The sequence below is a fragment of the Polyodon spathula genome, chromosome 29 (assembly GCF_017654505.1).
Source record: "Polyodon spathula isolate WHYD16114869_AA chromosome 29, ASM1765450v1, whole genome shotgun sequence".
Classification (NCBI taxonomy): Eukaryota; Metazoa; Chordata; class Actinopteri; order Acipenseriformes; family Polyodontidae; genus Polyodon; species Polyodon spathula.
The window spans coordinates 5,324,968-5,339,047 of NC_054562.1; the positions used below are offsets into that span (position 1 = coordinate 5,324,968).

General features: G+C 40.9%; 1 protein-coding gene across 1 annotated transcript; it reads left to right on the forward strand.

The window, feature by feature from the left end:
• Positions 1-549: 549 nt before the first annotated feature.
• On the forward strand, positions 550-2,831 carry LOC121302172 (neuropeptide FF receptor 2-like). Its single transcript, XM_041231989.1, has 3 exons — positions 550-715; positions 846-945; positions 1,835-2,831. Exons 1-3 carry the CDS (start codon positions 565-567, stop codon positions 2,829-2,831), a joined length of 1,248 nt encoding a protein of 415 aa, XP_041087923.1. The 5' UTR covers positions 550-564.
• Positions 2,832-14,080: the final 11,249 nt, after the last annotated feature.

Here is a 14,080-nt window from a genome sequence, read left to right on the forward strand (position 1 = left end):
CCCACTGCCCACTGCCCACTGCGTATATATACAGTGTATATATGCTCAGCGGTTTTTGTCAAAGAAATAAAGTGTATTTGTAATTTCTTTCATATTTTTAACACCAGCTTAACTCGGAAAAATCTTGGTACTGTATAAAAAAAAAACGAAACACCCCGCGTAAAATTCACCTGCACTTCTCCTGTATTTACAGACAATATTTTTCCAATACTTTATATTAAAAAAAAATACGACATCGCAGACGCTCAGGAAGACTGGCTGCCGCATATATATATATATATATATATATATATATATATATATATATATATATAGAGAGAGAGAGAGAGAGAGAGAGAGATTCTAGTTTTCTTTCTTTTCAGAAGCACCATGAGAGACGGGGTCACGCTGCTTGATGAACTGGAGGAAGACGCATGGAACTTTACTGCCTTGCTAAACTCAACCGCTTTGAATTCCACGCTGTATGACAACGAGAGGAACATCTCCTACTCTCCGTACTACCAGCACTCCCCACCGGTCGCTGCGATCTACATCGCTTCGTACCTCTTCATTTTCCTGCTCTGCATGGTCGGGAACGTCCTGGTGTGCTTGATTGTTATGAAGAACAAGCGCATGCGCACGGTGACTAACCTCTTCATCTTCAACCTGGCGATCAGCGACCTCCTCGTCGGGATATTCTGCATTCCAACTACCCTGGTGGACAATTTAATTACAGGTAATTCGCTTCCATTGTCTATATTCATTTTAATCAGTTTTCTCCTCTTTGTGTGTTTTTAATTGCAGTGATTTGTGCTGGTAAGGTAGAGTTTAACATACTAATTGAACCTCATGGTTGTGTTTGCCAGGCTGGCCTTACAGCAATGTGGTGTGTAAGCTGAGCGGGCTGGTGCAAGGAACCTCCGTCTCTGCCTCTGTCTTCACCCTGGTGGCCATCGCTGTGGACAGGTCAGTTTCAAGCTCATCTCCCTTCCAAAGGAATGTCAGACTCCCTTCCTGGAGAGCCTGCAGTGTCTGTTGGTTTTCGTTCCACCCCGAGCTCTCAATTACAATTGGTCTAATCCTTATTTGATTCACTGGGACACTTCTTTCCAGGCCTCAAAATGTGTTATAGGTAATGTACCTTGAATCAAGTGCATTTTTGAAATCATCAATTACCGTCTATAAATTTGGGCCACGCTGCCGAACAGTGGCTGTAAACTAACAATGAAAATATGTTACCAAACTAGGAAATGCAACTGATTCATCATGTAAGTGTGAGATATTGTTACCTCTGACTCTGCAATATGTATTTCTTGAGTTTAATCAGAGATAATGGCTTGCCCAGGACTAAAAAAGCCGAGGTAATACACTAAAAACCAGAAACCGTAATTATACATCACGAAACGGATCTGGTGCTCATTACTACCTAAACACGAAAAAGTCTTTAAAATTGGGGTCCTCTGTGCTTTATGCACAAGCTGACATGTGCGTAAGGCTGTGACGAATCTAAAGAGATTTCTTCCACTCCATGAAAAAGACTATCAGCGTCCAAGCGTTTGCCATGAAGTTAAAGTTTCTTTGAGTGTTCTGTGGCAGTTGACAGCACGGGGGTCAAACTCCAGTCCTCGAGGGCTGCAGGTCTTCTGGTTTTCATTCCATCTTAAGCTCTCAATTTAAAAGAAGTGTTAAATTTGTTCAACGAATTAATCAGACCAGTTAAGTAATTGAGAGCCCGGGTGTGGAACAAAAGCCAGAAGACACTGCTCCCCTCCATGAATTTAACAGCCTCCTAGTATAACAGTATCCCAGCACTGAAGTGCAAGCTCTAACCCACATGCTTTTTTCCCCCATTCAGGTTTCGTTGCATTGTGCACCCGTTCAAGCCCAAGCTCACCCTGCTGGAGGCTGGCATCGCCGTGGTGATCATCTGGGTGCTGGCTGTGGCGATCATGTGCCCTTCGGCAGTCATGCTGACTGTGAGTCAGGTGCAAGACCACTACATGGTCCACAACCACGACTACAACCACACCTACCCCCTGTTCTCCTGCTTCGAGGACTGGCCAGACAAGCAGATGCGCAGGATCTACACCACCGTTCTGTTCGGCCACATCTACCTGGCACCGCTGACCCTCATCGTGGTGATGTACAGCCGCATCGTGGTCAAGCTCTACAAGTCCTCAGTGCCCGTGAGCAACAGCGTGGCGCGGGGGCCCCACCAGCCCCACCCCGAGAGCAGGAACGTGGTCCCCAGGAAGAAAAATAAAGTCATCAAGATGCTGATCACGGTGGCTCTGCTCTTCATGCTCTCCTGGCTGCCTCTCTGGACCCTGATGCTGCTGACCGACTACGTCAGCCAGACGGACGAGCAGCTCAGCCTCCTCACGGGCTACATCTTTCCCTTCGCACACTGGCTGGCCTTCTCCAACAGCAGCGTCAACCCCATCATCTATGGCTACTTCAACGAGAACTTCAAGAGGGGCTTCCAGAATGCTTTCCACTTCCAGTGGTGCTCCGAGAGGGCGGAGCCCCGGGAGGCTTATTGCCACAGGGTCACCGCCGGGAATGTGGGGAACTTTGGAGCGCGAAACAAGGTCTACACCGATAGGGATTGCAGTGATTCCGACTGCCTGACGAAGGAGAGTAGGATGGTGGCTGGTGGAGGAGGAGAAGGAGGAGGAGGAGGAGGAGGAGGAGGATGGGGAGGAGAGGGGGCGGCTGTGGCGTGTTCTGCACAGGTTCATGGAGGAGCGTCCAGGGCACTGCAGCCGATCTTAAAGCAGGGGCTGAACATCAAGGATATTGATAAAATCCCACCGCTGAGTAGCGGCGTCTGTCAGGCGTGGGAAGGGTAAAAAATGGAAAAATCTGAAACGCTAAGATGCTGTTAATAAGGGTGCATGGATGGACGATTCTGCAAGGGGTTTTAGACTGCTCTTGAGGGATTTCTCAGCTGTCTTTAGTACACACAATAACAGTCATGGTCGAGATCTGCAGACTATTCGGAGAGCCTGATTCTGGTGAAACCGCACCACTATTTGAACCAGCTCCTGTAAATGCCTCTTAAATGTCCTGTCCATCTCACTGCTGGAACAGCAGGGAGATCTTATACATAACAGAATCCACATCACCCTCTTTATATTCCTGAATGCAGATCTTACTTACTTGGGGTCAGAGATTTGGTCTGCAAAGCCCACTGGCACAAACGTTGCGTGTTGCAGACGTTTCAGATTTGTTGTGCAAGGGATACGTGGCAAAAAGAATGGGAAATTTTCACTAGTTCTGCAGAGCATCTTCTGTGTTTGGTATTTGTATTTAAATCAAGTAAACAGTCCTATCGAACTATGTCTGGGTTCAGTAGTTCCAATTGAATATATTAAGAAGGTTTGTCAGTAAAATCTTTAGAAACATCAGAAACGGAAATGGAGATGAGCATTTCACCCAGTCCTGGAGTAGACAGGTGCAATTATAAAACTTGGATTTGTTGGTATGAGATGTCAGTGTTTATATGTTTTCAGTTTTTAAACATTTATTCAAATTAGACTGATCACTTACTACTGCAAGATCGTAATATATATATATATATATATATATATATATATATATATATATATATATATATATATATATATATATATATAATATATAATACAGGCATGACGGAAGTAAAGGCAGAGTTGAGAATCTTTGTAGTACAGAATATCCTTGGGGTAAGTGTGAGCATGTCTCAGACTCCCATTGTCATAGCGATCCACTTGACCACACTTGATCTGTTCCGAGTCCTATCACAAAACTTGCTCTTGTCTGGGTTTCCTATCGATACAGTTATACCGCTACCACAACGACAGCAACCCCAGTGTGAACAGAATCCGCTGTTCCGCTACGATATAGTATAAACACACAAGTGTGAACACGGCTTCAGTTATATGTTTCAGGTCACTTTAGCAGCCTGTCTATGATAACTCTGATGACAATGAGGCTGCAGAATATGATGAATCTGAGAGAGCTTGCGAATTCCCGATTCTGTTATCCACAGACTTGGACTGTCTCTAGCGACGAATGTGTGTGGCAACGTAAAAGCTGATTGCCAGTTTCTTACACTGCACTTCAGTAAGCACAAGTCCCTTTTCAAACTACTGCATTCATATCATCTCAAAATCTCTTAGCAATATTGCAAAGCAGACTCTACAAGCACTCAAGTATCTCAGAAACGTGAATGGATAGGCACAAAGGAACACCTGAGGAAGAAAGAAATCAGGGAAGCTGAAGCTATCATCTCGGAAGTAGCAGTGCGACAGTAAAGGTCACATTGTTATTCACTCTGATCTTGTGTTCATTTTTCAATTTTTAAATCTCGACACTGAAAGGCTTTGTCGGGTTTGATTTCAACACAACCTTCGCTTACAGCAGTTTGTCTCTTTAGCGCACTTCAGTCTTTCAATGGCGTGCTTTGGCACAGCACAGTTTGGCCCCGTTGGGGATGAGATACGAAACTGCATAGTTTGAGCGTCAGTGGAAACCCCATCCAGCTACAGACCGGCCAGACCAGCCAGACCAGAGGACAGGCAGTGGAAACGAGGCACATGTGACCCAATCTGGACAGGTCTGGAAAAGACACTTGGATAGGGTTTATATCAATCAGTGTGGTTCACCATTGCAAAAACCAAGCCTGATAAGGCATAGGTAAAATAAAAATCAAAATGTTTCATTTCTCATTTCTCCTGCAGAGCATTTTTATCACTGAGCTTGCATGGCAGATAGCTCACTGAAACGCATGCGTTTCAAGACAGTTATTAGGGCAGAGACTGATTTGCTCGGAAGGTGAACGTGTATGGACGTGTATAGAACACAGAAAGAAATTACGCATGAATTATTGATTACCAATTACCCCCTTACCAACTGAGCAGGAAAAAAAAAAAATCTATCCTGTGTAGGTTTGAAAGCTCTATATTGTTTGCTGACCTTTGTTGAGAGAGACCAGCTTGTTATTTAGTCCGGCTTGGGCTGCAATTGATTGAGAGACCTCTGACAGGTAACGTGACGAGAACTGCAGCCAGACATCTCCTCTCTCTCTGTCACTCCTACGCACCCCCCCTCCCCCCACTCCCTTATATTTTCCATTGATTTCATCTAATTTCACAATTTCTACAACACGTTAACTTAATTGCTAGTTCCCTATATATTGCATAATGTACTGTATTGTATGCTTTGCAAAGTACTCTTCTTTTTATATGTACTGTGTACCGCACAATGTATTGTTTACTGTATTATCTGCCTGTATATTGTCTTTACACTTTGTATTTGTAATGCATATATAGCAAAGTACTATATATTGCAAAATATGCATCTAGGACGTCTCTTTTCGAGTTTCATCAAGATTGTCGTAATTTGTTGCATTGCATTTGAAATTCAATCTGTATGTGTATATCAGTGATGGGCACCAATAATTTTGATATAATATCAATATTTGTTGATATCGATAATAATTATCATAACCCTGATTCCCTGAAGTAGAAATGTAACCATTTTCCAGGTCTTTAGAAGATAAGGTAATGATTACATTTCATACTTGCAGTGGTAGAACGAGAGTTTCAAATACAGGTGAGGGAAGGAAGGCAATGCTACAGCTAAGGGTGGCTTTGACTTATTACAATGCAACACATCTTTTCAAAACTTACGGCATCATTCGTTACATACTTACTCTGTGGCGATCAGGATGTGACTTTGCTAATCCTGAAACCGAAGAACAACATGATTAGCAAGAAATCTGGAGAGCTACTGTTTCGGAATTCTATATTTATTGTTGCACCAAAGTGTTTTCTTATAGACTATATCAATATTTGAATATTACGTGTTTTGTAAATTGCGTTAACAAAAATCTTTTACCGCAGAAAACGAAACTTTTCAGTGACAGATTTTATTAATTTATATAAAATGTACCTTTCTTACAAATCAATTGAAGGAATTGTATTAGGTTAATATTTGCCGATAAATTGTTGTTTGACAAACATATGTGTTTATATTTTTATGCATGTGCATTCTAGAAATGCATTTTAAAACTTTGTAAATTGATCTACTTAAAAAAGAAAGCTTTGTTGAAATATACCAGCTCATAGGTGAAAAGTGGAATTCTTTAGCGCTGTTCTTTCCTTGCTGTAAATGAATCTGCTCTGATTACTTGTATTTGCCTTTAAGAAGCATTTATCAGCAGCTGCTAAATACATTCATTCATTAAAGTGATGATGTCAAAACAAGAAAAGCTGTCCTTCCCTCGCCTTTACAACAGAGTAACGCTCAATGGCAATTCACTGAGCTTTTCAAAAGCCGGTTGGAAGCGAATTCTCCTCTCTCCCGGGGTGCTGACATTTTTACTGGCCTCAAGCTGACAAAGAGATGTTCTTGTTTTGAAATCAACACGTTTACGAATTGATTTATTTAATACCTGCTCATACATTTATTGTTATTGTTATTATTAGTAGTATTATCATTGATTTCTTAGCAGATGCACTTATCCAGGGCGACTTACAATTATTAAAAAGTATCACAGTACAAAATATCACATTACAGATAAGAGCAGTTATGAAGTCAGCAGGAGATAAGTCAATTAAGAGCAAAATAAAGAATTCAGTAAATAATTGCATTTAAGAGCGAGTTTGACTCAGAGCAGTTAACTTACAGTTAAAAATATTTGCTTATTGAGTAAAGTCCAGTAACAGCATGTTGTAAGAACAGTAAATGGATGAGAATGATTTTAAATAAGAACAAAAAAACGTGAATACGGATAAGTATAAGGTACAGGAAGTGGTTATAATCAAAAGCTGTAGTAGAGTATGGCAATTACGAAGACCAGCACACTCCTAATATGTACATTTAAAACATTTGGAACCACTTTAAGGTTAAAGAACGTTTTTCAGTTCCTATGCCTCCTCCGGCTGACTGGTGCACTTGCACTGCAGGTCGTTTCCCTTCAGCAGTGTCTGCCAGGTCAAGGAATGTTACTGGATACAATGGTATAGCTGTAGAAAGACGGGCCAGGCTTTTCAGAGACGGGCCGGCTAGAGAGAATTCAAATACAGAGCTTAAGATTTAAATCGGCCTAACCCAAATCCTAAGCGACAGACTGATGTGCAGCTTACATTGGCCGGTCTTTCTGCACCTTTGCCATAACAAGATATGCTTACTATAACATGCCAGACCCATGCAATGCAGTGTACATGCTCAGCAGGTAGGGTTTATAGAATGACATTGTTAACTGCAAGCACTGTACATGCAACAGAAGGGAAGGTAACTTGTGTGTTTGCCCTATTAAAGTGTAATGCGGCCGGAGCTGGGGTGGCGTCTTCTCATTGCCTGTACTTTGTTTATTTTTTGCATGTGTATATGTATATTATATATATATATATATATATATATATATATATATATATATATATATATATATATATATATATATATATATATATATATAGCCACTGATGGTTTGTTTCCATTGCATGGTTTCCATTGCAAACTGCCTGTGTTAAAACGCTGCCTTTGCCTTTTCCTGGCGCACACACTCCAGACATTTGCCAGACCGAGAAGCCTGCATGTGCTGACCAATTACTTTTTGAAAGTTCATTGAGAGATGGAGGCAACCTAGTCGTGGAATAAGACATTGTCTGTATTCTGGAATGGTCCGCTTAAGTTCCATCAGCTTAAAATAATAATAATAATCTTTATATAGTGCTTTTCATAGTGGACCACCATCACAAAGCGCTTTACAAGATACGAGGCTAGGGTGTGTGAACCATGCATCAGCTGCAGAGTCACTTACAACAACGTCTCACCCCAAAGACGGAGCACAAGGAGGTTCAGTGACTTGCTCAGGGTCAGCGGCTGAGCTGGGATTTGAGCTGGGGATATCCTGGTTAAAAGCACTTTTCTTTAACTACTGGACCACACAGCCTCCTATATTGAGAATGTCATCAATAGTTAGAACAACGTACAGTTGAACAAGAACTTGACATGTTTAGATCTTTACAACAGTACTGAGGGTGTCTAGCTCATGAGAAGGGGCTTGAATATTTGGCATGTATTCTATTGTTCTAATTTCTGGTTCTGTGGTCTTGTGCATTTGGTTGAAATGTATTCATCCCCGTCTTGGGTTGTCATTTTCCCATTTAATGATAAAGGCCATATCAACAGGTTTTGCCTGCACTGCAGTGTTACAGTTTCCCTCATATCATTTTTTTTTTTTTGCTAACAGGATCCATAAATACAGGTTTGGTTTTAATGCCTCCTGCAGGTTGCTATGATGGTGTCTATTGTATCAGGAATATTACTTGTTCTGTTCTTTGATGGCTGTAGATCAATCAATCAATCTTTATTTTATATAGCGCCTTTCATAGCGGAGCACCATCACAAAGCGCTTTACAAGATGCAATAACAACAAGAAAATACTTTAAATACAGAGAAATGCATAATACATTAAATACAGTGGAAAGAGCAAAATACATGATAGCAGCATAATACACGAAATAGTGCATTAAATACAGTGAAAAGAGCAGAATACATGATAGCAGCATAATACATGAAATAGTGCATTAAATACAGTGGAAAGAGCAGAATACATGATAGCAGCATAATACATGAAATAGTGCATTAAATACAGTGGAAAGAGCAGAATACATGATAGCAGCATAATACATGAAATAGTGCATTAAATACAGTGGAAAGAGCAGAATACATGATAGCAGCATAATACATGAAATAGTGCATTAAATACAGTGGAAAGAGCAGAATACATGATAGCAGCATAATACATGAAATAGTGCATTAAATACAGTGGAAAGAGCAGAATACATGATAGCAGCATAATACATGAAATAGTGCATTAAATACAGTGGAAAGAGCAGAATACATGATAGCAGCATAATACATGAAATAGTGCATTAAATACAGTGGAAAGAGCAGAATACATTAGCAGCATAATACATGAAATAGTGTATTAAATACAGTGGAAAGAGCAGAATACACGATAGCAGCATAATACATGAAATAGTGCATTAAATACAGATCCTTGGGTAGAATTTAAGGGCAGCTACTTTTTACTTCTGGTACTTGAGTACTTTTACTCAAGTAGTTTTCTAGAAGGATACTTTGACTTTTACTTAATTATATTTTTTTCCAAGTAACAATACTTTTATTCAAGTAACACGTTTCAATACTTTTACCACACCTGTGTACAACACATTGAACTCCCGCTGTCAATCAAAATAATTCAAGCACAACACATTAAACTCCTGCTGTCAATCAAAATAACCCAGCTCAACACACTGAACCCCTGCTGTCAATCAAAATAACCCATGCACAACACACTGAACCGCTGCTGTCAATCAAAATAACCCACGCACAACACACTGAACCCCGGCTGTCAATCAAAATAACCCACGCACAACACACTGAACCCCGGCTGTCAATCAAAATAACCCACGCACAACACACTGAACCCCTGCTGTCAATCAAAATAACCCACGCACAACACACTGAACCCCTGCTGTCAATCAAAATAACCCACGCACAACACACTGAACCCCTGCTGTCAATCAAAATAACCCACGCACAACACACTGAACCCCTGCTGTCAATCAAAATAACCCACACACAACACACTGAACCCCTGCTGTCAATCAAAATAACCCACGCACAACACACTGAACCCCTGCTGTCAATCAAAATAACCCACGCACAACACACTGAACCCCTGCTGTCAATCAAAATAACCCACGCACAACACACTGAACCCCTGCTGTCAATCAAAATAACCCACGCACAACACACTGAACCCCTGCTGTCAATCAAAATAACCCACGCACAACACACTGAACCCCTGCTGTCAATCAAAATAACCCACGCACAACACACTGAACCCCTGCTGTCAATCAAAATAACCCACACACAACACACTGAACCCCTGCTGTCAATCAAAATAACCCACACACAACACACTGAACCCCTGGTGTCAATCAAAATAACCCACGCACAACACACTGAACCGCTGCTGTCAATCAAAATAATCCCCACTAAAAAAAAAAAAAGTTGTATTTATGAGAAAGCAATAAAGACTTCTAGCTTAAATGTTGGGGTGTACCAGTTTCTTTTTCAACATAAAAGTATGCATTTATAAAAATGTACCTATTACAGTTAACCACAGTTTGCTGTGTTTAATAATATGCTTTGCTATTCTTCACAGTGCTTACCTATGCTTTAACATGTTTCACAATTATTACACTCTGCTATGATTTTACTAGTGGATACTTTTATAAGGGTAAAAACACAGCAATGACAACAAAAAAGGTACACAGCTAGTATGTGCTGACCATGTAATTATTTTCATCAGAATCACTCAAATACGTGTTTTTAATTTAAGAATCAAATGGGATCTGAGGGCCTGGGAGTGGTGTTAGAGTCTTTTGTCCAGGTTTTGCGTCACCATAGCAGGTGTTGCCATGCTTACCTGTATCTTTAGTTTTCCATGTGTGTTTTGATCAGTGCCTGACCACTTCACTAGCGTGGAGCGAAAACAGCAACGAGAACAACAAAATGAAACGCCAATAACAATCTGAGTGCGCCTCTTGAGCGAGCCACAGAAAAGCAAAAACAAATAATAAATCATCAAAGCACAAAATAATTGCTCTACATCTGCACGCTGTTGTGAGGGGCCAACGTCACGGTGCAAGCTCTTACCAGCAGAAAGAGAGACTCGGAGACAAGAAGCTGAAGTGAAGCTCTGTTATATATTAAAACACAAAACACAGCAACACACAAAGCAGACACGAGGGCCAAAGGAAAAGATTAAATAATACAATACTAGATAGGCTGGACCTTCACCTTCACCTTCACCTTCACCTTCACCTTCACCTTCTCCTTCGCCTTCACCTTCACCTTCACCTTCACCTTCACCTTCACCTTCGCCTTCGCCTTCACCTTCACCTTCGCCTTCACCTTCTCCTTCACCTTCACCTTCGCCTTCTCCTTCGAGTTCACCTTCACCTTCTCCTTCGCCTTCTCCTTCGCCTTCACCTTCACCTTCACCTTCTCCTTCGCCTTCACCTTCTCCTTCACCTTCGCCTTCGCCTTCGCCTTCATCTTCGCCTTCACCTTCTCCTTCGCCTTCGCCTTCTCCTTCGCCTTCGCCTTCACCTTCACCTTCTCCTTCACCTTCGCCTTCACCTTCTCCTTCGCCTTCGCCTTCTTCTTCTCCTTCACCTTCGCCCACACAGGTCAAACACACTCATCTACTCCCTCCTCCAAACAAATGATTTCCTCTCCCCTTTATACATGTGGCCACTCCCAAATTAGCACTCAATTACCCAGTTGTGACTCCTGGTCCTCTCTCAAGCAAAGACGGCTGTGAGGTGATGTTTGAACTCCTGGTCCACTCTCTCAGTTGTTAGCTGACGTTTAATCTCTGAAAAACAAACAAACACCAGGCGCCCTGCTTCAGAAATTAACAACTCGCCTCTCACAAAGAGCTCTTCATTATGCTGTTTGTCCTTGTCTTGAGATTTAATGAAATATCTAAATCAACTGCTAGATGAGCTTCTTCATTAGAAACAATTTAATTTCAGTGAAAAGGCCCCGCTTTTACACCTGTTGACATTTGGACGCTAAATCTAAATTTGTAATAATTTTTTTTTTTTTTTTTTTTTTTTTTTTTTTTTTTTGTGGTGCTGGTGGAACTTGTGGGATATTAACCCATTAAGCATTCTTAACTGTCATTTACACAGGGGTGTTAATAAGACTCCTATTGCATAGCAGTTTCACCCTTTCCAGGTTTTAATATGAGCTTGATTTGCCCCAGTGTATAGATAATCTCAGGTGTGTCTTATTAAACTCCTAGTAAAACCAGGAATGGATCAAACCGCTATGCAATATGAGTCTTATTTCCATCCCTGCATCTACCTGTTATTTAAATGTTCTCCCGGCACAGAACATTGCCATAGCCGAGCGGAAATCCTAGAACTTAGGTCATTGATCGCTGTGTGATCTCTGTTCATAACTAAGTGCTACATTCTTATGTCTAATGATAATGTGTATGCTGTTTGTGTGTAACTTTTGAATATTGGAATCAATAAATGGAAACTTACCAGCATAGCAATTGGCATTGGCCCCACTCATTTGCAGTCGTCAAATTAGTTTCCTTACAAAAGTCTGCCCTTAACTATTACTCTGCTGCAGTGCAAAACCACTGAAGTCTTTCATCCACCCATCGTGGGGCGAGTTTGAGACCACACTGCCCAAACTCATTTCACTTGAGAGTATGGACTGAAACACATGCCTGCCTAATAAATTTTCACCCTAGCCCCTCCCCCCTGCCTCCACAGGGTTCGGAAAAATATATTTTTTTGCACCAATGTGTGAATCTAATATAAACTGACAATCCACGGAAATAGCAATCGCACAAGTGCAATTATATTTTCCTCTCTCCACCTGAAACCTGAAAACATTTCTAAGAAACTCATTTTATCTGCAGTAATTCAAGTGTAGTGTCGTGTCGGAAGAAAGACAGGCTGAATGAATAACTGGTTACGCCACCTTTGGCAGCAATAACTGCAACCAAACGCTTCCTGTAGTTATTGACCAGTCTCTCACAGTGCCATGGAGGAACTTTGGCCCATTCCTTCATGCAGAACTGCTTCAACTCAATGACATTTGCAGGTTTTTGAGCATAAACTGCTTGTTTCAGGTCCTGCCACAACATGTAGAAAACAGAAAGTTCTGATTAGAGGAGAAACCTCAGAATGGAGTGAGGTAACCAGTGGAGTACCACAGGGATCAGTATTAGGTCCTCTGCTATTCCTAATCTACATTAATGATTTAGATTCTGGTATGGTAAGCAGACTTGTTAAATTTGCAGACTACACAAAAATAGGAGGAGTGGCAAACACTGTTGAAGCAGCAAAGGTCATTCAAAATGATCTGGACAAGATTCAGAACTGGGCAGACACATGGCAAATGACATTTAATAGAGAGAAATGCAAGGTACTGCACATATGAAATAAAAATGTGCATTATAAATATCATATGGGAGATACTGAAATTGAAGAAAGAATTTATGAAAAAGACCTAGGAGTTTTTGTTGACTCAGAAATGTCTTCATCTAGACAATGTGGGGAAGCTATAAAAAAGGCAAACAAGATGCTCGGATACACTGTAAAAAGTGTTGAATTTAAATTAAGGGAAGTAACGTTAAAACTGTACAATGCACTAGTAAGATATTGTGTTCAGTTCTGGTCACCTCGCTATAAAAATAATATTGCTGCTCTAGAAAGAGTGCAAAGAAGAGCGACCAAAATTATTCTGGGTTTAAAAGGCATGTCATATGCAGACAGGCTAAAAGAATTGAATCTATTTAGTCTTGAACAAAGAAGACAACACAGAGACCTAATTAAAGCATTCAAAATTCTAAAAGGTATTGACAATGTCGACCAAAGGGACTTTTTCGACCTGAAAAAAGAAACAAGGACCAGGGGTCACAAATGGAGATTAGACAAAGGGGCATTCAGAACAGAAAATAGGAGGCACTTTTTTCCACAGAGAATCGTGAGGGTCTGGAACCAACTCCCCAGTAATTTTGTTGAAGCTGACACCCTGGGATCCTTCAAGAAGCTGCTTGATGAGATTCTGGGATCAATAAGCCACTAACAACCAAACGAGCAAGATGGGCCGAATGGCCTCCTCTCGTTTGTAAACTTTCTTATGTTCTTATGTTCTTATGTTGTTCTAGGGTTCTTTATGACTTCCTGGGTGACTTTATGCCTTGCTCTTGGAGAGATTTTACTGTTTACTAAAATGTCAAAAAATCGAAACTCCTACCAGCAGGGGGGAAAATGCTTCAATACGTGTCTACTAAATCATTATGTCATTGGTTTATTTTTAAAGAGCACTGAAGGGTTTATTCTCAAAGGGACTCGATCAATCACTTTGAATGGCAGGTACCTGGTGTGCATCAGTGCAGCACCCTCAGGGTAACAAGCTTGCTCTCTTTTTTAAATATTTTGTTTGGATTATTGAATATGTTTCAGCTTTGGGGCTTCTTGTAGCGTTAATTTCAAAGCACCAA